We start from the raw sequence: 27,815 nt of genomic DNA, 5'->3' as shown, positions 1-27,815 counted from the left end.
AGTGATAATTCTCTAATTTCGCTTGGGAGGTTGTTGTATAAACCAAAATAAAAAAGGAGTGGTTTATCTTATGGAGCCTGGTTGTTCGTACACTCAAATTAGTTCTGTTTTGAGTATTATACTGGTGAAAGTCTCCAGTTGTTTAAAAATCGTTTATAATTTTTTGTACATACAACAAGGCTTCGAGAATATATTGATCAGATAATGTCATAATATTTAATTCCTTATTTCGTATCAAATCCCTTGGGGAAACACAACAAATACTCCGAACAGCCCGCTTCTGCAGCAAAAATATGGATTGAACTTCTGCAGCAGCACCCCCATAGTAGAATACCGAGCCTTGGGGGACGCCGATTGACACTTGCGAACCCAGAGAGGTGACTCCATTGACATGCACTCTTTGGCTCCTTCCCTTTAAATATGAATTCAACAGGCTGGAAGCTTTGTCATCAACGCCATAGTGTTGAACCTTTCCAACCACTATATCAAGATCACTATATAAGAAGATCTTTTGTGACCTGTCAAAGGCCTTTGACTGGTCGACGCCGACTCCATTTCCTCCATCTTTCCAGGCGTTAGATATATCCGAAATCAACTTTACACCGGCATCGATTGTGTAGCGACACTTAGTAAAACCATACTGTTTAATACGCAAGAGTTTATTTTTATTAAAATGTAAAGAAAGTTAGGCATAGAATTGTTAAATAATGAAACACTGTCTAAAATTCATACTTTATTCAGTGAAATACATACAATATTGCAAATAAAACTAATCACAGTAGATTTATATTAAGTACTTATTATATTTTAAGTAGGATGTTAGTATGAATAAAACTTTTAAGATTTATCAGCTAAATTCCTTTGAATTTCATAAATGAATCTCACTAGGCATTTGCTCTTAATTACCAATATATGGCAACAAAATTTCATGTCTCACAAAAATCACTTTCATTACATTGTTTACATTTAAAGAGTTCACACTGTTATTTACTTTAATATAATAGCAAAAATATAAAAATTAATATAAATTATATAATATGATAACGTAAAACAGGAAAAGAGTCTTCTTCAAGGAATAAGTATGTCAAAGATTTGAGCAAAAACAGTAATAAATATCAATTAATAAAAAAATATGTAATAACCAAGGCTTGCGTAGAAATGGGGCCGTTCAAGTATTACGTAAGCATTATGAGGGAAGGGGACTTCTTTGATTTTCTTATCCCCACACATTGTATGGATAATATGTATGTGTGTCTATGCTTGAAAACGAAATGCAATTTCGAGGATTCCTTCAACAAATTAATATGTTTATGTACTATTATTTTTGAGAGCTTTGCTTACTTTTGCTGACAATAGGGGGGGGGGGGGGGGGGAAATACATTGCAGTGAATCTGCTTACGTAATACTTGAACGGCCCCAAACAGGAAATAAAATAAAAAAAGGAAACTCTTAGATGCACGCCAAGCACGTATACGCACTGAACGTATACCCTTGTAAAATGATTTTTGTGAAATATCATAGCGAAATAAACCTTAAAATAGCGGAATGACTGCGATACGAATTACAAAACACATATTTGTGCTAAAATATAAAGATAATAAATTATTATTGCATCGGACGTAGACCTGTTACATTCAGTCTTAAAATAAATTATAAAATAAGCGTTAAATTAAGTACATTTGTCGGTGAATTGGTACTTGGAATGTAACATAAGTATGCCAAAATTTATAACGGACAATTAACATTTCATTATAATCATAAAATCATGTAATTGATACATCTAATTAAAACAAATTAGTATAAATGTACCATGTAACTAATGAATTTGAGTTAAAATAGTGCAAATAAACTAATTTAGTTTTTAATTAATACAATCTTGCCAACTTACACTTTTGTTTTACAAAAATAGAGCAAAATATTACAATACAGATTATGCAATTCAAAATGGAGTGTCACACTCTAAAATGTACCTACCTTTCATATAATTAATAAAATAGGAGTATTTTATTAATTTCAATGTCACACATATGATAAAACTTAGACGAAATGCAATGTAAAATCATTGTAAATATATTTTATAGTTCTTTAGGCGCAGAACAAAACTTCTAGTTTCTGAACAATGTTCCCAAGCCCAACTTTAAGGCACAAAAAAGGCGTCTTTATTCTAATTCCGTATTATTCTGTCACAATTAAGGCACGTTGGGGCAGTCAGAATGTACCTTTATTTCTTTAATCCATAGCTTTGTATAGTCTATGGTTGGTACTGGATGGACCACCATTTTTTACTTATGTAAATCGATGATTTTGTTTTTTAATGATTGTAGCAGATCGTTAACTATTAATAATATGGCTAGTAAAAGGTTTGAATGTAATTTAATCGCCTTGAATAGTGTTTTATTTGGTATTTTAACATATCGTTCTTGTTGGAGACATTTAAGTTAGACCAATAAAGCACTAGTTCGTTTGGCGTTTTAAAACTATATAATGATCTAAATAAATCTATAGGTGCAATGATATCTATATTATTTACATGAAATGGACGGGTTAGCGACAATACCTGGCTGATATAATAATAAAATAAGAAATTAATTCGTTTTATATTTACATTCTAGAAATTATCGCAAATAATACTAAACTGTTGTACCACAGTATGTAAAAATGTTACTTTAGGTAATTATGACGATGAAAGTATTGAAATCTATAAAAGCATAAATAATAAACTAGGAATGTACTGTACTAATAAAGTTTTAGCGAAAAAACAATACCGGCCGTACTTCTCCTAACCGGTCCGTAATCATAATTAAACTAGAACTTTATAGCTACTACGAACTATAACGGTGCAAATGTAAAATTATACTGAAAACACAAATAAGTGAATAAATGATCTATAACACTAGACATCACTGCAATATACACACATCGTTTGAACGTTAAAATCGTGAAATAAAACGCGGCAAAACCCGCCACAAGATGGCGGCCGCGATAACAGCACATTTGAAAGCGCTCAACGCGGAGTGTGTCATAAGTGTAAGTAGATGTCGCCACAGACAAGAGAGATTTAAGAAGTCCAATATTGCGTAATGAACAGATAACGAAAAGGATTAAGAAACGACGACATTAGGCTCAATAGTTACTATTATTACTTTGACATTGTTATTATTTTGTCACTTTTGTTTATTTGCAATTCTTATTTTAAGTACCGCAAGTGCGAAAAGAACAAATATTAATTACTTATTTGAGGTTTATTGTTTATGAATAAAGCCGTAATTAAAGATATTATAAGGTAAAAACTAAAGTTCAATCTAATCTCGCTTTTCCGTGGCCTTAGCAAATAGCAACCTGCAAGATGTCGGGATGGATCAAGGAATTAGCAGGTGTGAGGTTCCAAGCAGTAGAAGGAGCAGAATAGCAGATCACCGCTGGAAGAAGCCCAGGAGCCTCGAGGTGCGAGTGGGAGCCACGGGTTGAGGGATCTTGCGACGCTTCTCTGACGTCAACTTGTGCTTCATCTGCTCGTCAATCAGCTCTTGCATGTCCATCTGTAATTCACAACAACAATGTCAAGGTTTATAATAAAACACCCTAATTAATTACTGGTTATAATTTTTGGTTTAGACATTAATACAACTTATAAAATGTTACTTCATAATTTAGCAAAGATCACAATTACCGTGATATTTTTTTGTCGTAATTGAGACAAATAAAAAATTACGGTTAAAAATAGCGAATTACTAGCGTCCTATCTTAATACAGACCTGCCACTGCTCTAGTTGCTGTCCAAGGTCAATCTTCTGTCGGACAGCTTCGTATAGCTGACTATTCGCCTGCATCAATTCCACGCGGGTCTTCGCAAGAGACACCTGGAATATAACGTTTAAACAATTAGTCCTCATTATTTAACTTAGTATTCCGTACACAGATAATATAATATTCATTTATTCGTTATTGGTTTTTTCTGCAATGACTGATAAAATCTGTCAAAAACGAAATGGTTCACTCTTGTGTTTATATTGGCGTCTCAGCTAAAGTAGCTGATCACTTGAGAGCTGATAAGAGCTGATAAAGTAGCTGAGCAGAGAATAATGATCAAAAAATTAAATATAGAAATCTTAAGCAAATGCCATTAGATTGTAGCAACACTGGATGTATGTGAATACTATTGCTAATATTATTTGAAACGCATGTTACCAGAAACCGTAAATAAATTGATTTAAACCCACCTCAACGGCTTTCTTCCTCTCGATAGCTTCGTCTCTCTCTTGTCTAGCGCGAGCGACAGCTTCATCGTTTTGTAGACTACTGTAATTTGCGTCATTTAGCAGTTTGTCACGTTCTTCGGCGGCAGCGCGCAATTCAACCTCCGCTACTGACAGCTGTCAAAATATACACAGTTGAGTCACCAATTGTCAAAATAAACTTATTAAAATTTGATAGCTTTGTTGGTAAAGATATACCTCAACGTGAGGTATATATACAATATAATAAAAGATATATTAATAAATCAAACGTCGAATTGTTAACTATGATTTTAAATTCCTATTTACATTCTTCATAGCGCTAAATTTCACTTTTCCTAAGCCCCGGAATAAATAAGGAGGGAGAGGGGCCAAGTGTGTCGCAACTAAAAAGCGGCGATTTAAAATTTAATGGATAAATGTGAAATTAATTTGTCAAAACGGCGGTTGCTAAACAAAAACCGATCGTATCGTCGTTTTTTATATACAGTGGTATAAAATTATTAAGTTACTTAAGTATTATTAAGTTAAGCACTTATTACGTAGAGCGGGGCCTTGACGAAGTGTTCGGGACACGAAGGTCGAGTACTTTCACAAATCACTTGATGACTCAAATACCAGGATTTACGATTACTACAACTGAGGAAATACTCTTTAGTTCACATTTTTAGCTTCAGTATTGGCCTAGAGACTTCAGCGTACGACCCTCATCCTTAAGCTCGTAGGTTCGATCCCCTGCACTAATGGACTATCTATATGCGCATCAAAAATTCACTTGAACGGTGAGGAAACCTTGCCTTAGACCCAAAAACTTGACGTGTGTCAGGCACAGAAGGCTGATTAGCATATGAACATGAAACATATACAGAAATCTGAGGCTGTAACAAAATCTAATGATGAATGTTCTAATCATCACCCTGGACGAGTTACAATTTAAATATTTAAATATTAGAAGTGAAAAAACACCTCTCTAGACGTAGACAAATTCGATTAAATGATAATTTAAAGAATTATTTATAGATCAAAAGATCAAAAGATTATTTATAGAGCATTGACCTTTTCGTGAATTGTCATATAGCCTTCAAGAAGCTCTTCCTATAAAACTGACCACTTCTAGTAGGTTTCGAGGTTTCGTCCATAAAGGCAATAAGTGGGATTGTATGTGGGTGGATATCCTTAAATGTACATAATTAAATATAGAATGTTCTGTTTAGTGAGATATATATACAGTCCAAAACCATTTACGACATCGTTTAGATAATACCGGTTATATTGACCAAAATCAAAGGTTCTATTGTATTACTATTAGATACTTAATAACAACGTTATCGGCTGTTACGACTATCGGTCATGTCGATTCGATGTCATGTCATTATCCATAAAGGGTTGGTAACTCACGATTTCGGCTCGCGTATAACTTTTTTATGTTGAAATAACTTTCAGGGAAGATCTATTCCTTTATTTAAATAAATGTCCAGAAGAATATCATGTCATATTGAATATGTATGTTCAAGGAAATTTTAATTAAGTTTTATTTGTAACTGTTTTTGATGTGTGATGTTTTTTTTTGTAATAATTTATAGGGTATAATAGGGTAATATGTAATTAATTGCAATGTTATAATTTGAATTAACTTAATAATGTAGATTTTTTAATGATACAACTAAAACTCTTTAATTCCTTTATAATATAATTTAAAATATTCCAGACTTAGTAATTCGTGAAATTGTTGCCGCAAATCAATTTATTTCAATTGATATAACGCCAAAGCGTGCGATTATTTTAGATCGCTACAGTGATTTATGAAATGGAAGAGTTTGTTTATGGTATTCCGTAAAGGCAAGTTTAGTATTAGCTTAGTGGTTAAGTGTTTACAGTGTGTGTACCAAAAGACATGCGTTCAAACGTCAACTGTGCCCAACTGTATTACACACTACACTTATTTTGACAAGAAAATAACGAGTTTTTCAAGTTTTATTTTTATTTTTATATGCATTTGTCACGTTCCTAACAAGACTGCGATTGTTACATTAATACAATGGTTTGTATTAATTTTTGAACATTGAACATTTGAGAACAGAGATTGTATTAATCTACAATAAATTTAAAAAAAAATTTTTATCATTATAACAACAACACTAACTCAATAGATAGATGAAACTACTTAAATTTTCTAACGGCGAAGGAAAATTTTGCGATCCAGAATGTCCACGGCGATAAAAGGTCACCAAGAAAAATCTTAGACCCAAACATTTAAAGGACCAATGGATTATTTATTTTAATAAATATTGACAGCATTTTTGGCGAAATTGAATCAGAAGCGGACATTTACGGACCATTTTTAATTGTACCGTGCCAAAGCCGTTCAAAACCCGTTGTGTCGAATGGCAACAGTTATTTTTTTGTTCGATGCCATTGACCATTCGTATGTAGTCAATATACAGGAAGTTATTGTGAAGTAGGTCGTTTACGTATATGTACAAATTATTGAGATTTTAAATGCGCACGAGTCCGTGTCATGTTAACAATTGAACTAAACATTTATTTGTTGATCAGCTTACAGGAGTTTAATAAAATAAGTGGTCAGTGGCCACAGATTTCTGCATCTGTTTCATGATAATTTGTCAATCTAATAGGCAAGTAGGTGATCAGCCTCCTGTGCCTGACACTCGCCGTCGACTTTTGGGTCTAAGGTTTTCGGTTTCCGCTTGATGTTTTCCTTCACTGTTCGAAACAATGCGCACATAGAAACAAAGTTCGTTGGTGCACAGTCGGGACCTAACCTACGACCTTAGGCAAGAGAGTCGCACCTTGAAGCCACAAGGCTAACACTCCTCTCACGTGTACTTCATCCATACCATTAAAATGGCTAATGGCTAATAACTGATGATGGCTAACGCTGGCGACGTATTGCCTTCAAAGCCCGTAGGATCAATGTCTCAATTATCAAGGAAATGAATGTCGCCAAGAGGTCTTTCAGTATTTGCCATTGTGTTGCAATATTTCGGCCACACTTCCCGGAAACCTTGACTCTCTTGAAAAACTTATAATGACCGGGAAGATGGAGGGAAAGCAAGGGAACGTAGCACGACACGGTGGACCGATTTACGAAACCTGGACACTAAGGTTGCTGGCGCCGTTCACCTAGGTGGAGATTGTCAGAGATGAAGCGGCAGTGCAGTAACCACAACTGGGTTGAGAGCATATAGACGAGCAGCGAGCGACACCTCTATATGTTTATCTCTAATTGAAACTCTGTACGTCAACCCTCTCATCAGTGCCAACTCTTACAGAATGTTCCCCCTAGGACCAACTTCAAAAAACTCCTAAAGTTATTGTTCTACCCTCGTATTGAGAGGTCAAATATGCATTAAAAATACAATCAAGTAGCGGCATCGGATTTCGATTGTGGAGTATTTTGATATTTCACTTATAGCCACGCTTGGAGTTTATATTTGGGTAAGGTGGGTTGGGTTCGAGACTTATAAATTGTATAGAATCATGCGTTAAAAAAAGATTCTTGCATAATGTACCCTCAAAAAATTCCACTAACCACATCTACATCCTAAAAAACTTAACATCTTGATAAGACCAATTTTGGACATCTTGATTCCCCCTAAATTTGGCATCACTGTCATTTTATCAGATTGGAACAGGTCATGGTAGCGCCGAAGGGATTTAGTGGGTATGCACAGTAGCGAGTCTCACATCCACTATAAGGACGTCCTGCGAGCCGATATGCGTAACGCATTTCCTCACGAGAAAAAAAAAGTTACGACACATTTGATTCTATATTTCACATGCTTCAAGTGTTTTTCAGTATTATCTCAGGCCATATCAGCATCTGAAGAATGAAGCTTCTATCAGATTGTGGAAAGTTGGTATATCGTTCTCCATAATGACCTCTAAGACTCGTGCAAGTGAGACAATTAAAACCTGTCTGATTGGAAAACCGTATAAATGAGATCATTTTTAAATAGTATAAAATCCTTCGTCCCTTGAGATTTAATTGTCTTTGTTAGTACATAATGTTCGTAATATAAATAATCTTCATGTAAATATTACCTTTTTCAAAGCTTTAAAAATAAAAACTTCTTCACTAAATATTTTCTTGAAGTAATGGGAGGTCGTAATAGCAATTGAAAACATGTAGGCCATGATATAGCAACTTAAAAGATATATATATATCTTATAAGCGTACAGCGTGTCCTTTCCTGTCATTATTAAAATTATGTTTATTTAAACAATTCTGTAGTTACACAGTGACATTCAAACATTGGGATATAAATTTATGTACCTATTCCATAATAAGAGCAGTTGGCCTATGCTAAAACTTCGTTGTCAAACACAATATATCAATCGTTAATATTTTTTCTAATGAATTTATCCAGGTTAGTTAGATAAGTTTAAAGAATGTGCCTTGAACTCCTTAAAGTATACTCTATGATGATTTATGAAACCTTTACAGAATATGTAGTGTAGTAGAGCAGTGTTGGCCTAGTGGCTTCAGCGTGCGACTTTCATCCCTGAGGTCGTAGGTTCGATCCCGACTGTTCACCAATGGACTATGTGCGCAACGGTGAAGAAAAAACATCGTGAGGAAACCGGGTTCCTTTAGACCCAAAAGTCGATGGCATGTGTGAGGTTGATCACCTACTTTCCTATTAGATTGACACATGATCATGAAACAGATACAGAAATGAGGCTCCGACCTAACGGGTGGCGCCACTAATTCATTTACATATTCTGTAAAAAAAATCAATGGCGCTACAACCTTTTTAGGTCTGGGCCTCAGATCTGTTTCATGATCGTTTCTGAATTGAATAGGCATGTAGTTAATCAGCCTTATGTGCCTGACACACACCGTCGACTTTTTGGGTCTAAGCCAAGCCGGTTTCCTCACGATGTTTTCCTTCACGGTTCGAGGTAATGCTAAATGCGCACATAGAAAGAAAATCCATTGGTGCACAGCCGGGGATCGAACCTACGACCTCAGGGATGAGTCGCACACCAAAGCCACTAGGCCAACACTGCTCTACTACACTACATATTCTGTAAAGGTTTCATAAATCATCATAGAGTATACTTTAAGGAGTTCAATACTTTTAGTCTGTCTGAAGCACATTTTTTAAACTTACCTAACTAACCTGGATAAATTCATTAGTATAATTAATAACGATTGATATATTCTGTTTGTCAAAGAAGTTTTAGCATTTGTTTGTGTAATACAAAAAGCTTCCTTGTGAGACAGAATAATTTATAAAATGATACTCCGAATTACTGATGACTGACGAAAGACGAAACAATTGAGCGTTTTTTTTAAATTGTGATTGGTTAACAGTATCATCATTACGTCTTGAAACACGAACGCCATGTTTGCGTCTTTGTTTCTAACAATTAGGCCACCTTTTTTTGTTAAATTACATACTTACCTATTTTTAAGTTTTTTTTTTTGATTTTGCAGTTTATATATTTAGTATCTCGACTAAAAAATAGCACAGCATCTTTACAATATATATTTAAACATCAATTCAGCGCCAACCGATAAACGAAAAAATATTACACTAAATCACATAATTCGAAATAAAATCTTGTACTTTATGGTTCTCATAAAGTACTTCTGTCAATTATCTGAAATTACGTACAATACGTTATTAACTTATTATAATTTATATATACGGGTGGACTCACTGAGAACATACTGTAGGTAGTTATACACGAGTATTTATATTGATTAAATGACCTAGAATTATTATTTTCTAAATCGCACGTATTAAAATCTGCCATTTAATATCTGTAAGATAATTATATTTTTAATTGAATACGAAAGTCGTTACGTTTTTAATTAAATTAAGTGTTATCTAACAACCCTTTGAAGTTAAGAGTACAGTGGCAGGTTTATCAGCAGGGCAAGTATGAATAGGCTGGAGCCTAAGGTGGCAGAAAAACCTCCTAGAAATCAAAAGAAATCTGCATGACGGATGTTTTATTTATAGAAGTCTGCAACAAATTTTGCTGATGGCTTTCCCTCTCTATGTACATTTCGTGTAGCTTCCATATTCACGAGTAACAGCTAGTTTGATGCCCACCAACCAGTAATAGATGTCTGGACCCCCAGCTCACACTATGAGTGAAACGAGCAAAATTGCAGAAAATCCGTCTTCAGCCGTCTTCCCCCTATCAACTAGTTGGAGGCTGCGAACTGGATCGTTTGTGTATAATCTAACGTCAAACCCAATTACATAATTTTACGTGCAATTTCAACAGAATTGTTGGATTGTAAAAATAATCTTGGGCATGACAATTATAGTGGCAAAAGACGGCAAAAATATCACAGCCTATACTTTGAAAATTTGTAAAACCGCCACTGTAAGAGTATATCATAAAAGAGCGCAAACAGTTAAAGCGTTGTATATTTCTAAGCTGTCATTGAAATTGTTGTGTGGATTTTCAGTGCATCATGTAAATCCAAATCCGAGAATATACATAAATAAAATAATAATCAAAACAAAAAATTATGGAAAGAAATTGGAATAAGGTACATTTTAAGTGTGTAATGTGCGCGCGTGTGGAGCAGTGTTGACCTTGTGGCTTCAGCGTGAGACTCTCATCCCTGAGGTCGTAGTTTCGATCCCCAGCTGTGCACCAATGGATTTTCTTTCTATGCGCGCATTTAACATGAGCTTGAACGGTGAAGGAAAACATCGTGAGAAAACCGGCTTGCCTTAGACCCAAAAAGTCGACGGCGTGCGTCAGGCACAGAAGACTGATCACCTACCTGCCTATTCGATTAACAAATGGTCATGAAACAGATACAGAAATCTGAGGCCTGTATGTTGTAGCGCCATTGGCTTGTGTTTTTTAATGTGTACGCGTTGTAACTAAACCTGGCCATTATGCCAGGTACCACAACAGATTTGCGCTTCAGACGCATAAAAAAAACAGAATCATTTGAGTCTATTTCTATAATTTGATGTTAATTATCAGAAATTATGCCAAAACCATATCGAAACAATATCCTCCTTAAGGCTTTTAAAAGTCCGATTACATACACCAACAATCAATACCTGTCATCAATTTCTGCCTCACTGTCTTTACGCTGATAAAAGAGACAGATGGATACTTTAGCTACTACTTATGAATAAAAGGGAAACTTTTTAATAACTTATCACTGTCATACTATATTCTTCACATTGGTTCACTTTGTTAATGACTTCTGATTGGATTCTAATTTAGTATTAAAAGTATGTATTTTTGCAGCAAATTTCGAATTTTAAACTTTACGACATACACAGACGGAGAGTTTTATTACATATCTTCCGTTAAGTGGTATGGATTTATGTCCTTACGTATCTTGGCATGACTCTGAAATATCAAAAACTAACACAGACACAGCGCACGCTTATAACAACTCTTAGCTGCACTCTCAAATACATGCGCACACACAATCACACATCTCATAAGACTTGTGTTTGATTAGTTGTAACACTAAACCTACTTTCTCAAAAAACTGTTTTAAAAATGTACCACTGATTAATTGTTATGTAGTAACCCACAACACCGGTACTTCCTAGTATGGGGACTAGCGATAGATGTTATGAATAACGTTTTTATTCCAAAAGGAAAAAGGAACGAGGGCAACGAAACACATACAACGATCGGCCGACGGGATCAAAAGGGTAGCTAGAAAATTTGATGACGATGGCACAAAATAAAATAGAGTGGAAAAAGTTGGAGGAGGCCTTCTCCCGAATTGAATTTTAAATTTTATTTAATTATAAAGCTTTTATTATTATTAAGTGTGGTAAATTGCCGAGTAGTTAAAGTAGTGGTCAGTAGACCACTAGGCTCTCTGATCTCTAGGCACAGACCGTGCATGTATCAGATAAGCGTACTATATATAGTCTGTGGTTTAATACATTGATATATCAAATATCATAGTTTTTTAAGAAAACAGTTTTTAACCGGATTGAAGCTATGTATTATTATTATAAACTTATAATTATTTACATAATTTTAAATTTATATTTTTCCGACGTTTCGCGTGCTTTACAGCTTTCTTAATGTGTAAAAGCTATGTTAACAATACTATCATCGTTTTTTGCTAATATGCATTGCTTACCTTTGATGACAAATCGGCGATTAACTCGTTCTTCTCGTCAATCTGTCTCTCTCTCTCCATAGAACGTCGCGCGTGCGCCGCAATGGAATCACGTACTCGGCTGCCCTCTAGGGTTGCGTAAGCTGCAACTGCATCTGCGCATGCGGCTGACAGGGCTCCACGTCTTAAGGTCTCCCCTTCATCACCATCTAGTGATGATATTGATAGATCCGAGTGTAATCCTGGAAATAATTGTTTTATTGTAATAGCAGCTTATAAGTTTTATAACTATATAATATTTTAGTTATTGACTAGACACAATAAATGGCGAAATTATCAGAATATATTGAAAAGGAAATAGGTAGATGAAGTTTAATTTTACCGCAATTAATAATTTAGTAAATATATTTGTTATGTGATATTTATAATTATAAAAGGCCGGCAACGCACTTGCGAGCCTTCTGGCAACGTAAGTGCCTATGGGTGGCGGTATCGCTTAACATCAGATGAGCCTGCGTTTGCCTACTATTACATAAAAATAACACTAATTAAAATTATATTATTAATTGTTAGCACTTTGAGTGGTTACATTTTTTACATGCAAGAAGTATTTCGACATAAATCGTGACAGTCGTGATACATAACTGAGTCATCTATAAAATTCCGGTTTGCACAACATGTTTACCTTACATTGTGATGCGAAAAACAGTTTCATAGCAATGATAATTTAGTTCATGACGTAATTAAAAGAATATCAAATAGTCTCAGATTTCTGTATCTGTTTCGTGATCATTTGTCAATAGGCAAGTAGGTGATCATCCTTTGCTTAACACATGACGTCGACTTTTTGGGTCTTAGGCAAGCCAGTTTTCTTGTTGAAAACGGCTTGATCAATTCGCGTTTGATTTATTTCTTATATTCTTATGATTTTTTGCAGTGATTTGAATAATTGCACGGAAAAACCTAAAAACTAGTTTCTATTCCGGTAAAGCGAACAGTCCTTATGCAAAATGTATACGTTAATATGTAGGTAATAAAAATGCTGAATAAAATCATATTACTGCGAAACGAAATTCGCGGAGACAACTCCATTCGTTAATGTGGATCTTGGGTTGTCTTCCATATAAAACATGTTCTTTTAGGTTGGAAGGTTACAGAAATATATTTAATATGAACCTTTTTTTAATAATAATTATTAGAATTGATACAACTTCCAGAAATAAGTGATGTCGGGTAGAGTGATCACTGGATGGAGCAAGCAAAGGCATTGTTTGTTGACAGCGGCAAATGAAAAAGCAGAGACTAACTTTATTATCATTTTATACATAAAAGTATCTTATGATAAACAATGGTAAGTGAAACAATACACAAGGACAGTGTCTTCTCCTTAGACTGTAGGTAGTCTTATTGGAGACGTATGTTAAATGTTGTTATTAGTAAATAAGGTGAGACATTAATTACTTTAGTGAGGCTAGTTCGTAGTCCATGACGTCTCAGTGAAGAGACAATCTATTAAAAAACTTATCGAAAATATTAAATTTTCAGGAGTTTTCCATTATGTATGTGATCTTATGTATTTTGCAAGCCCAGCTCTGCACTCTCTGTTATATACATTATACCACGATTGGACTGATCATAGGAGATGAGAGCTTTACCACGGACGTGTTCAAAGCCCGGGAGGTTTGAATTGAAATTCTTCACAAATAGCAAGGTCGTTTTTATCTTTATTAATGTTACAATTTTACATAGAAATAGACAAAACAAATGTATTTTTTTTATTTGTATTGAACCTTTTGTATTTCACATATAATATTTAATTTTTATATCATATTTATATATCTCTTTGCACAAACTATTAACAGTTGCACAAAACAAAAAGAGAAAGCAAGATAAAATAAACACAGAAACAACAACAATTAATAATAAATAGAAGTAATTTAACAAATATGACACTAATCTATAATTTATTGTCAGTCATTACGCACGCCAAAAGTCCCTTAAATGCGCCAACAGTGTTGGCACTTGTAATCGCAGGCTGGCTATCAAAAACTTATTTTATATTCTCGTATAGTCAGCATATTGTTGTTCGGACTAATACCTGCAGCTGAGTTTCATCATCGGACATCGAGGCAGGATTCGAAATTCCACCCGTATCACCTCGACGTCCGTCGTTCCACAACTAGACGTTTTTAAAGACAGTTTTTGCCGCGAACCACCACCATGTGCAACTGACCACTTATGTTTTTCCGATTCTACTTAGGGTCCTTCAAGATATGAGCGTGCCAATTATTAAAAGGCCGACAACGCACTCGCGAGCCTCTCGCATTGAGTGTACATGGGAGGCGGTAGTCACTGGTGAGACTCATGACCGATGACACCGATGACCGATGAACGATGACATGACCCCTTGTTCTATGAAACAATATTCCACCCGGGATCCAAATCCCGATGCTCAAGTCCCAGCCCTAACTACCTAATGAACCAACTAGACTAATGAAGCAGTTAAAAATACATAGTGATGGAGACAGAACAAAAACGAGGAAATAATTAAAGTCATTAAAGTGTAGAACGGGGTCAGTTTCTCGTGCACTTCAATTTGAAGGCAACATTTACTAATGTTTACAAATTAGTCACTTACGAGTTATACATCGAGCGGTTATTACGACGGTAGTTTTTGTTGATAGATCTTCTATCTGTAGTATAATGGTAATATGGATTTGGTAGGCTTTGGTGGTATAGCTAGTATATTGCTACTTGAAAGCCAGGGTTATGTGGTACTCGACAGGCATCGATGTAGTCGAGCAATTTGGTGTAAATGCGTGTCTAAAAAATTTAAAAAATCCAGAAAAATCTATTTGTAGGGCGCTAGTGGGGATATGGTCTCAGTAACTCCATAAAAAGATATAAAGATTACATTATTTTAATGGCAATGTATCGTAGCGTGGCAGAATATTAAGACCATTTTTGATAATTTTAATAAATTTAAGAAATGTATTACAGAAAAACTGTGTAAAAAGGCATTAGTTATAAAGTTAACGATTATCTAGTTGATAAAAGGGCCTGGGACAAATAGACAGGCTACTTCTAATAAATTTGCGATATTTGTTTTACACTAAGTGTTGTTTGCCATTTTGTATGATGATTTGCCATTTTAAGAGTACCGAGAAGGTTTTTACTTCGGCTTCTTTCTCGGCCTACACCCTCTGTCTTCTTTTCCGATGAGTATGTATGTCTGCGATACAAATTTAATGACATGGAAGTGATACCTGTTTCTTATATTCCATAATAACATATTTTATTTTAACTAAAATAACTTAAGTGTTCTTATTACTATGACATTCGCCTTTTGTATATGGCTGATGATGCGCTTTCTATAATTAATCAATTGCATATAAACGATTTATTTATGTTTAGTTTCGTATAAATGAATTTAACAGTAAAAGAATTTGACTATCTCAACATGCCCGTATTCATGATAATTAGCTCTAATAGAAAGTCAAGTCATAGTCACGATTTTTGACACCAAACATTAACCTTGTTTTAGGTTAGATCAATGTGATAGTTGCTAGGCAACCGTGTAGAAACATTGGTATTATAATCATTTTAAGAAACTGATTACCAAATTTTAAGGGTCCGATACAATTGTTTTTGGATTATTCTTACGCAAACTATCATCATTAAAGTTTCTCTTTCTCTCTTCAGTCAGTTGCTCATATCTGAGTGTCGTCGTGAGCAAGGAAACGTCACGGACAATCTGTTTCCACTGGTTTCTGCCCAGCGCCTCTCTTATGACAATGTATAGATATATGATGATGCCTTTCACTTCGACCCATCTGGTGAACAGCCACGGAGTTTGCCTTCTGTGTTCACAAACACGATCCGTTTCTCCATGTTCTCATCGCCTCTGCTCATTGTATGGCCGAAATATTTAATTTGCTGTCGGCATATGGTAGAAAGAGAGAGTCCGTGTGCGGAGTTGGGTCAGGATCCATATACTGGTGTGCTTGACGTAATATGTCTGTCAGCGAAACACAGCAGACCAGTGCTTTAATTAGAAAACAGTATATTTCGTTCACCCGAATTGGGTTCTAAAACTACTTAAAGTCTAAAAACCGGGTTTTAAGAAGTTTTACATTAGTAGTTTTTTTATTGTTCCAGGTACACGGTCTTCACATATAAGGTTAATACTTTCAAATGTGTCTTTTTAATAGGAAGAAGAACAATTAAAGCTATAACTGATCTTAACATATCGACATTTAAACCGACTTCCAAGAAAGGAGGTTTACGTTGATTTTCGTCAATAATCACTCTTTTTTTATAGACAGGTTAAACGGGCAGGAAGCACACTTGATGTTAAGTGATACTTCCAAGGAAATGCTAGTTCAATGCTAGATGCCACGCGAGTTCGAAGCCGGGCTTTTGGTACGCTTTTTTCTTGAAGGATCCTAAGTCGAATTGGTTCGGAAATACTCCAGTAGTCAGCTGGTTTCTCATAGTGGTGGTGCGCGGCAAAAATGGCATTAAGATACGCTCAGTTGTAGAACGACGGACTTCGAGTAGTCCTTTGAACTCGGTCCATGGTAAATTCGGTATGTATTGTTAAAAATTTCTGTTTATATCAAGAATGTTATGTTGCGGATGTCAATACAAAGGAGAAAGTTTAATATCCTCACTTTATATGCATATTATAAATAATAGCTTTATATAATGTATATTAGACTGCCGTGTATCGCTCTCGTTTTCTCAACGATCACTGCCGGCCTTTTAAGAAGAAATGGTACGCTCTTTTCTTGAAGCTTAAGTCGAATTGGTTCAGAAACTTCTATCGGCTTCCGACTTCATCAAACGTCGAGTCAGAACACGAAATTCCACCCGATTCTCGACGTCCGTCGTTCCAAAACTGAGAGCGTCTATTATTGCATTATTTGTGATTCAATGTATATATAAAAGACATAAAGTTCTACTGTCTTAAGTTTGTTAATGTCTGATAGTGTTTTACAAAAAAAAACAATTGAATTACTTGTGATTCAACGTGTGTGTAAAGACATAAGTTAATGTGTATTGCAATTCAATACGTCAGATTTGCAGGAGGTGTTACAAAATTGCTGTTTTAACAGAGTATCGCAAGCGTATTATGCAAATAAAGATAACTTATAGCATTAATGTGTCGTAAATTGAGGTCACTCAGTCAATAGTAAAACTTCACGTCCACAGCTATGCAAAAAAACTTTTGTATCCAGACGGGACATAAAAGGAGCACTATTTAAGCTTAATTATTTAAGCTATCGTGGAATATAAATTATATTGAGATATATATATATAACACTTAATCATCTGCATCATAAGCAAACTCCACATACACACCCTCACGTACATACCACTTTCACAACATCACACAACACAGTCGAATTAAGTATTATCTATTTAAATGTATTGAATAGTTTTTTTCCTTTTTTAAATGTTTGAACCTTTTTGTAAATATTATGTATTCCATTTTTGGCTATATCTTTAGTATAATCATTTTAGTTATATATAATTTAGGTTACCTGTAGTACTAAATAAATATGTAAAATAGTTACTGAGAAGATTTGTAGGAACTTAAAAAAACTAGTGTCGAATAACAGACTTGGATTAAATACATGAAAACATTATAAAAGTACGGAGTCTGGAATCTATACTTTTCCTATATATGTATTGATGGTTTTTAAATACGTCTTGTTAGATTGAGTTATAATAGCAAATTATTTCTTCTAAATTTAAAGTTATTAGTTCGTGGATTTTGCTTGTATTGTGAATTTATCATAGAATAACGACTAGTTTTTTTTTAATATTTGCATCATTGTTGCAAAGGCTAATGCGGTAATTTCGGGGCGATACTTTCAATATTAATAAAACCAGTTGTAGAAGTGCAGTGGAGAGCCTTAATAAATCTTTATATAATAATAAATTAGGTAATAAGAGACTTGACCAAGGCTAAACTAAGACAAATTTAATTATTTTGGAGTTAAGGATATGTATATCAAAATTATGTAAATAATTTCCCATAGTTAAGTGAATTTTAAAACAATTACAGTGGAATTATCATCAGAGTGTAAAAAAATATGTTTTATATTTTAAGATGGTATTTTTTTCGGAACAAGAGGCCAACGGGCTGGTGGCTCGCAATGCCAGAGGGCTTGCCAGAACGTTGTCTGATGAGAATTGGTACGCTCTTTTGTGGAAGGACCCTAAGCGAAATTGGTTCGGAAATACTTCAGTTTTTTCAAAAACGTTTTTTTTTAGGTTGTAGCGCTATTGGTTTTATGGAGTTCTGTTTATTAATGCACGTAATGAGAATATGTATCCCATGTTCCACTTATAGTGGGATTCTGTTCTTTGAATAACTATGAACAGTTAGAACCAGCATTGTTATGTAGAAAAGTAGTTTTTATACAGACAGGTGACGAAACAAGTTAATTTATTAACTGCTCAAGCGTTAAGATCGCAAAAACATCGCAATGTCGCCTTGTTGGTTTTCTCATCGTTTCGCTGTGCGCTTCAAATTGTTTTTATATCGTAAATTAATTTTATTATTAGATTTCTTTTATCTTTTTCAACTCCTGTCTTAATAAAATATATATTTATTTTGTGTTCTTGCACAAGGTCGTGGTCGAATTCATGCTGATATTATTGTTGGTAGTAACAGGTCGATGCCCTTAGCTATGATTCTATATTGTCTTTTCATATATAAAAAAGACCCTGAAGGATAAAGAAACATGGGCAGTCCAATAGAGCGATGGGTCGACGATATCGAAAGGGTAGCCCGAAAACACTGGATGACTGGCAAACAATAAAATAGGGTGGAAAAGGTTAGAGGAGGCTTCTCCCGGATAAATTTTTGTTTCTTGTAACATATGCTATATTTCGAAAAAGTTATGTCGCCGGGTCAGGCCGCTGGTATGTTACAATTCAGATACAAAACCCAAAAAGTATAGGATTCTTTTGATAATTGTTAAAAAGACATTGCTTACCTGTATTGTTCATTTCAACATAAAATGCAAGACATTACATAAATTGTTAACAAATATGGCACTCATGTTAATATTTCGATTAGAAACATAGTAGTCTCACTCAAAATAACTTTATTCATATTGGTAGCCAAGTACACTTATGAACGTCAACAGAAGAGATGTTAAATTGATTCTAAATATACATTTACAATTAGTTCGCAAGTCAAGGCCGTAGAGCGGGCAAGAAGAACTGGCAAGAAACTTTCCGCCACTCTTTTTAACTGAGTTTTGCGTCACACAAATTGTTTACACTTGAGCAAATCAGGATATCATTTCATTAGGATCATTCAAATACTCTTGAAATTTATAAAAAACTTTATGGATTCATTTACGTTTAACGAGAGTTTTGTATTGTAGTCTGAGTTTATTCAGTGATAAACCTCGAAATGCCCTTGGCCCAATTCGAAAGTAAAATAAATAAACTGTATGAAATATGGGTCTGATGTACTGCGGATGGCACAGACTGACACGGTAAACGAGAAATGCGCAAAATAATGCAAAGATGATTTATGTTCGGGGTAAGGAGGCACTTTCACGATCGAAATAGTCAAAAAAACTAAGCTAAAGTAGTACTTTATCCGCATCGTGATCATTTTTTAGTAGGCAGTCGATTTCCAGGTCGAAGGCGAACCTTCCTCACGATCTTTTCCGTTACCGTATAAGTATAAAAAGCATAGAAAGAAAAGTCCAGTGCACAGATTAGATCACACGACAGCAGTGTTAACAGGTACATTCATTGGCCCAACGCAATAAAGAATTGGTACGTTCTTTTCTTGAAGGGCCCTAAGTTAATATAATAGCCGAATAGGTTCGGAAATACTTTAGTGGGCAGCTGGTTTCACTGGCTGGCTGGTTTCAGTTGTGGAAAGACGGAACTCGCGGTGAATCGGATGGTATTTTGTATTCAATATGGTTAAAGGTCTATATATGGCGATGGTCGTTTCGTTATTTCAAATTTGCTTCGCTTATCAGAACCAAAACAATACCTACGCGTCGAGCACAATAGTGGTGGCGCATACAAGTTGTAACATGTGTGTACATTAGCAAAGATTGTCACGCAGGTAATATACACGTCGGATAAAAGGGCGGATTAGACAGGGTTCATACCACAGTATTTGATAATGCATAACATATTTCAGCTGCCACTTCTGCCCGCTTCGGTCGCTCCTGAACGAAAATCTGATGAACGAAAATCTCAAGAACTGTTGGTGTGAATTAAAAATATTTTAATGTTCCATAGATCATTTATTAACCAGTTATATAATCGATCAAAACACAGAGCAGAGCACCAGCTCCAAATACTGTGTGCATATTCAGTCCTCTACCACCGAATACCGTATGGCATGACATTGCACTTGTGCATCTATAACGCGGTTCGTATGCTTTAGCAATACGTTGTTTACATCCACGGCACATCTGAATTTACCTAATATTTAGTAGATTTAACCCGTAATGAATATTTATGAGGATTTCACGTAATGTACATAAATGCAGCAGGCGATACTCTTGCTACATATTTATGTAAGAAAAAGAACATAAAATTTTGTGTTTTTTATTGGTTTTGGTCGATTTGAAACAATTAAACGGCCGCTAATTATTGGAATTAATGTACAAATTAGATTTATTGCTACCTCAACTTATAAACACTTTTGTGAAAAAACGGCTGCTCATTTCGGCCTTCGGTTTTTAAAATGCTTACGTCAATGTGTTAATTTCTGGTCGTGGTTACACACATTTATTTATTTAAATTAACAGAACAACAAACAGTTAAATTAAAACAATTTTCTAAGTACATTTTTAAATCGGCAATACACACGCATGTAGGTACTTCACAAATAGGTAATCTCAAAACTATTAAGCTGCGAGAGTAAGCGAGGAATTGGAGCTGGCAGTGCGAATCGAATACACAGAAAAAGGTTATGTTTCCGGCAGCGGTGATAATTGTCCGGAACGTACAGTCTCATAATCTCTCCCAACAAGTATGCACTTAATAGCTTTGGGTGCTTGACGCTAAGCATACGTAAAGTATATCGAACTTCTTCCGATCATGACTCCAAACATATGTCCGGTAAGGTTATATTAGGCCATTTGACGCCTGCCTGCGTTGACAAGTGACAACTGACGACACAGCTGGCACCTTTAAGAGACTTTTGGCGTGATTTATGACTATAAATTATAGATTTGTGTGGTATTTGTTAAATTACTTCTATTTATTATTAATTTTGGTTGTTGCGGTCTTATTTTATATTGTTTTTTTTATTTGTTAACTATTAATAGTCTGTGCAAAGAGGTTAATTACAGGTATATAAATGTTTCTGTGTAACTATTAAAGTTGTAACAGAAATAAATAAAATAAGGTAAGAAAATGAAGAGGTTATGTGAAGGAAGTTTGGGGAAAGAATCCTATTAAAACCGTGAACTGGAAGAAGGTGAAGTATAGCTGATGGAGAGTCAAAAGGCTATTTGCAAAAACATAATCTATATATGAAAGAAGAGTATATAAGAGTTATGCTATTAAATATTAACTGAAATCCTAATGTTCGTTTACAAATCAAAGAAAATATTTACATTTCCACTGTAACGTGCATAGCGTGTTCAGTTGTAGGTCATACCTTCGTGATTTTAAACATTAAATACAATCCTATATACAAGCGTTGTTTGCATTTTTTGCTTATAATACTTTGTAGAGTTATTTTAGTATTCATTCTGGTAATACACAAAAACGAAACAACTTCAACTAAAGTATTGTCTACGCTGTGATGAAAAGTGATCAGTAACTTAGTTTACACAATGAATAGATATAATAGTATTTAGTGGGGAGTGGGAAATAAAAACAAATAAAAAAGTGTGATTAGCCTCCTGTGCCTGACACGCCGATCTAATACAAGCCGGTTTCCTCACGATGTTTTCCTTCACCGTTTCAGCGAATTTGAAAAGCTCACATAGAAAGTGCACAGCCGGGGATCGTTCCTATGACCTCAAGGATAAGAGTGGCTGAAACCTGCCAACTACCCATACGAACACACGAATTAAAATTAAAAACTTCAAGTTGTTTTTGTCAAGTTCTGCGGGTAGGTTCTAGTATGTATTCCTTTTAAATAAATTATTACATCTAGCAATTAAGACTCACAAATTCTAAAAGTTAATTGTCGCTATCAATTATTAGATTTATTAATAAATAAAATAAAAATGGTATGGTTTCTTCTATATATGTTTGTAATAATCGTTTTGTATGATGATTTGTTATTTTAAAAGAGTACCGAGAGTTTCTTACGCCGGCCTTTTCTCTCGGCCTTCTTTTATGATAAGTAGGGATGTCTACCAATACAAATTTAATGACATGGAATAAGTGATACCTGTATCTTATATTCCATAATATATTTTTTCTTTAATTTTTAGTTACATTAAGTTCATCTCTGAAAGAATGATGGCCTCCTTCTTCTGTCTCATCTTCGCTACTATTATCCAATCTTTCCTTGCTGTTTTTTTTTCTGAATTAATAGATATATACGTATAAAAATATAACAAATGAAGATGACTCTCCATAAAATGGAGTAACCGGTTTATATGTTTTCCTTATAAGTGTATCAAGACTTACCAGAATCGTCGTCGTGTCCTGTATTAAGTTGCAGAGCCAAGGACCTGAGTTGTTTGAACACCTGCACTGCTTCGGTGCGTAGCCAGCTGTCATCCTGCTCTTCAGGTTCTGTCTCCATCTCTGAATGAAGAGACCTGGAGACAAAACAACTCTGCTTTAGGTTTGTTTTTTAAGATACATATTTCCATTTAGGTGTTTTTTGAAAATGTAAAATAATTTCCTAAAGAGGTATACATAGACATATGACTTGTCTTACCTAGCAACTTTTGTTGTTTTGACGGGTTCTGGTGCACCGATCCGCTCTGCCAGCGTATCATGTGATCGCTGAAGACGTTCAAGGTCCTTCAATGTGTTCTGGTAGAGATGTTCCTGAGAAGTAATAAGGTGTAAGGAATATCGGAAAATGCACGGAGGAGAAGATATTATAACAACTCCGAAAAACTTTTAAACTCTTAAAACTATGTTTATCGTATCTGTATTAGTGTGAAAAGAAAACTGGCGTGATGAGAACTAATTTTATTTTATTTGCTACACGTCATCTCATAGATTTTCATATTTGCTTTGAAATGATTGTGGAACTATAATGATGTAACAGCGTTGTCAACAGCAGAATAAAGGTAGCACTGCTGCGGCCTCAAACTCCAAGACAGTTCACTTTCCACATAGATTCTTTAAAGATCTATTGTAAAATGGACAGATTATTTCAGGCCATTAATGAGTAATGAAGCAAATTTTCATGTACCTGTTCCTTCATCTGCCTCTCAAGAGCAGCAATCCTGTCATTCGCTTCCTCCAGCTGTTGGGAGAGATTGTCTTTATCCCGTAAAGAACCGGTGAGACGTTTTTCGAGGTCCAGCTTCTTGTCGGTTACTAATGCCAGTTCGGACTTCAGGGATGCCAAACTTGAGACGTGGTCCTAAAAGTTAAGTAAGATTAGAATTTAGTAGATACTAAATATTTTTATGATTTTTGTATGTTTCCGTGTTTCTCAACATATTTCCGAGATAAATGATAAATGAGATATTTGTTCGATCGGCCCATCGACTACGTTGGCTGTGGCACCTTGAGCTGAAGGAAACTGAAGAGGCCTAGTTGATCTACAGAGTGGAGGATTGAAAGCCAGCAATTGGCGCAAAGATGAACAGGAAAGGGAGCGCTGGAAGATTTTCGTTTGGGCGGCCAAGACACTTTTTATGTCGCAGAGCTAGCGGAGTGAGTAAGTGTGAGTGTTTACAAAGTCACAATAAATGCACAAGAGTGAAAAAAAGATCTTAAATGGAAGGATTTGCTAATTATGATGTTTTTGTTTACATGTGTCTTTACTAAGACATCATGGAACATTACGATCTAGCCTAACTACAGACTAATAAGTAATTTAAGTCAAACCTAATTTACTAAAAAGGATTTTTAACATAAGAAAGTATCTATAATCTTATTTATTGTTGTAAATGTTATATGGGAGACGATAAATAAATAGTTTTTATTATAAATTATTTTACGTTAATGGTTACAAAGTATTTAATAAGTTTTTTTTATAAACTTTTAAATTTAACAAGTGTAGTTTATCCTCGGGTAGTATATTTAAACCATTGAGTAAGTATGAAACTTGTTTTTTTTATGTTCTATCTCCCTAGTAATTTTATATTTTACTCAATTTCACTTAACTTACCTTTAAACTTGTCATCCTTATGGAGCACTGGTCTTTAAGGCCGTCGAGTTGAGCCAGCAACTGGGCTTCCATCGCCGAAGACTCCTTCAGCTGAGCTGTGAGCCGCGAGTTTTGGGCTGTGAGTTCGGCGATCAAATTCGCCTTTTCTTCATCTCGCTGAAAAGTTAAATAGTGTTAACTATTAAGGTTTAGCGACTATATGACTAGTAAATTAAAAAGATTATTTAGTATACATCTTTTTGTCTAACAGCAGAACAGTTAGTTTTTAATAAAAAAACAAAATTTTATTAATATTTTTGATAATCTTTTAGGTGATTCCGTAACCCGTCATGATAAAATGCTATTGCAGGATTCGATGGTATAATTGCAACTCCACTTTTTATAGATGGCACTACAACCTTTTAGGTCTGGGCCTTAGATGTCTGTATAGGTATCGTGATCATTTGTTTTTTCTATTAGGCAAGTGATCAGCCTTCTGTGCCTATCTTCTATATGTATGTTTATTAGTTTACCCATCTTTATATATATAATTCCACGGGCGGACCGATTTGAATGCCTTTGTATGTGTTTGGGTGGCACCCAGGATGGTTGAGATTCACAAATCAGCCCGGCAGATGGCGTTGGAGTCGATATCTAGGTTCTATGTATAGATCCTCTGTGCATTTGTAACTCCTAAACGGCTGGACAGATTTTGATGAAATTTTTTGTTTGTTCAAGTGGATTTTTTTTATGTAAGACGTGTGTACAGAACAACGTCTGTCGGATCCGCTAGTTTAAACATACATAGGAAGTCTTTATAAATTCAACTATACAAAATGCATGAAAGAAATAATATTTACTATATAGTCGACAAATGTAGACATTTTTATCAATAATCGGAAGAACTTAAGTGATAGGAGAAACATGATTTTATCGAAGACAATTGACATCTAATTTATTGAGTCTCCGTTTCCGTAGATTATTGTTTTCTTAGTAATCGTTTTATAACGCGTACCTTCCAACTAAATATCACTGTTTTTGCTTAAAGATATTAATCTAATATATAAAATTCTCGTGTCACAATGTTCGTTCCCACACTCCTCCGCAACGACTCGGCCGATTCTTATGAATTTTTTTATACATATTCAGTAAGTCTGAGAATCGGCTACTAGTTATCTTTCAAACCCCTAAGTGGGGTGGTCACCTCAATAATATTTTTTAGTTTTTGGATTTAATTTTATGATACAACATACAAAAATACATACAACCCTTAATTTTCACCCTCCCAATGTTTAATTCTACTATCAACACCTATATTTCATTTGCTAATTCGAAAATTATGTCTTGAACTCTGAGGTTTATATAGAGAAATATTCACAGAAAAACCAAAAAGTTTTTATTCCGGAAAACCGAATACTCTTTGGGGTAGCATACCAAAATTTCCATGTACTAAAAAGGTAGGATAAGTAAAATCACAGTAAGGAGAAACGAAGTTCGCGGGGGAAGCTAGTTATTTATATTATTATTGTTACTATGTAGGTAAAGAATATTGTAAATACTGTATATTTGTGATACAAAAAACATTTTATATTTGAAAACAGATACATTTATTTATAACACAATAACATTTTGACAAGAAATAAATTTGTTTTTTTGCGCCGTTAATCTAAAGCGTTTATCTTAAGCTTTTATAACAGCGTAAACACAATTTGCTAGAACGTGACGAAAGTGTACTTTGGTCATTAATAAAAATTGAAGGGCAAGTTTTCTATGCCTACTCTTCAAGCAACCCGATCTAAAGTAGCTCAGTCTACTGTAGGAAAAATTCTTGGCCACTAAAGCCTCCTTTGACATTTGACCTTTAGGATCCCGCCTAGCAAGTATTCCAGGTTTCGTTTTCGCTTGAATGCCAACGAACTTAAGGAACACTATAAAATAGAAAAAACATTCTTCCAACGCAGTCCCAATGCTTGTGTGTTACGAAGAAATCAGAATACCAAGTTGACCCCGTTTGGGTTTTATAACAGGGATCGTTTATACAAACAAATTACAAGAATATGTTTGTATTGTAGTTTTATCATATATATCTAAACCGATGTTGACGCACGCGGCATTAAATCAGATAGAAAGAAAGAAACTATCATTTATAAAGATATTTTACTTAATATATAGGTTTTTAGATATGAACACCAAGTTCTGTACGCAATTAATGATCTCAAGGGACCAAAAATTATGAACCAATTATTAGACATAGACATAACATTTATTACTAACAAAACACAGAAACACACAAAGTAACAATAATCAAAGATAAACAAAATAAAAAAGAATGAGTGATAACAAAATTTTATATAGAACAAGGTACGTCTTAATTGTGTAATGCGTGTGTGCTGTGGTTGTAGTTGGCCCTAGCTCAGCATTATGCTGAGGAACAGAGTTGTTCCACAGCGCTGGTCATTCTGCCATAGACCACAGCGGCTATTGAGGCTTTCCATTAATCCAGTATTCTAATTAAGCAGGTTTAAAATTATAGTTGTCTCATTTACAGAGGTCCCCGCTTATATAGGTCGAAATCTACCGTTATTCCATTTTATGACGTGTTAATAATGCCTATTTTTGGTGTTACGAATTTAATTTAAAAAAAAAACTAAATTACCTTGTTTTTCATTGGTCAAAACCTTAGGGGGACACATTGTCTATGCTTGAAAACGATTTGTCTTTTCGAGGATACAGAAAAAAAATCTACGTATGTACTATTATTTGTTAGAGCTTTGCTGACAAGAAGAAGAGGGGGGAAGGATAAATTGCAGTAAATGTGCTTACGTAATACTTGAACGACCCCATAGTACTGACTAACAAATCATTTGAGAAAGACATTCAGATGTTTTTAAACCAACGTGTCAAAACCTGTCCCAATCTGTCTCACTTATAAACATCGAAAAAATCTTAGATTTCAAATTTCAATTTACCAGGTTTGAAAAGTACAAAGGAAACATCGCGAGATGCAATCGTGGAGAAAGAAAAACTTAGACCTAAAAAATAAGCTTAGATCAGGCATACAAAGCTACTTGTACAATTACAATAACTTTTTATTGGCATTGGCCAATAAAAAGTTATTTTGGAAATAGATAAAAAAAATCTAAGCTCATGGCGGCACAAATTGTTAGAAAAATAAGTAAATAAT

The 27,815-nt window shown here is 34.7% G+C and overlaps 1 protein-coding gene across 1 annotated transcript in view; it reads right to left on the bottom strand.

Moving 5' to 3' along the window:
• Positions 1 to 1,340: 1,340 nt before the first annotated feature.
• LOC123709607 (bicaudal D-related protein homolog) overlaps positions 1,341 to 27,815 on the bottom strand; it is a 75,648-nt gene continuing 49,173 nt past the window's right edge. Inside the window, exons 3-10 of the mRNA XM_045661045.1 lie at positions 24,653 to 24,808; positions 23,726 to 23,899; positions 23,240 to 23,352; positions 22,984 to 23,117; positions 12,358 to 12,578; positions 4,221 to 4,373; positions 3,756 to 3,860; positions 1,341 to 3,539 (exon numbers count right to left, since the gene is read on the bottom strand). Of these exons, the coding sequence (XP_045517001.1) occupies positions 3,414 to 3,539; positions 3,756 to 3,860; positions 4,221 to 4,373; positions 12,358 to 12,578; positions 22,984 to 23,117; positions 23,240 to 23,352; positions 23,726 to 23,899; positions 24,653 to 24,808 (1,182 nt within the window). The 3' untranslated portion in view covers positions 1,341 to 3,413. The remainder of the gene's footprint in view (positions 3,540 to 3,755; positions 3,861 to 4,220; positions 4,374 to 12,357; positions 12,579 to 22,983; positions 23,118 to 23,239; positions 23,353 to 23,725; positions 23,900 to 24,652; positions 24,809 to 27,815) is intronic.

Source organism: Pieris brassicae, chromosome 5 (assembly GCF_905147105.1).
Source record: "Pieris brassicae chromosome 5, ilPieBrab1.1, whole genome shotgun sequence".
In the NCBI taxonomy this organism is placed as follows: Eukaryota; Metazoa; Arthropoda; class Insecta; order Lepidoptera; family Pieridae; genus Pieris; species Pieris brassicae.
Note: the sequence above shows the minus strand (reverse complement) of the source record. Positions and strands in the feature narration are given on the sequence as shown.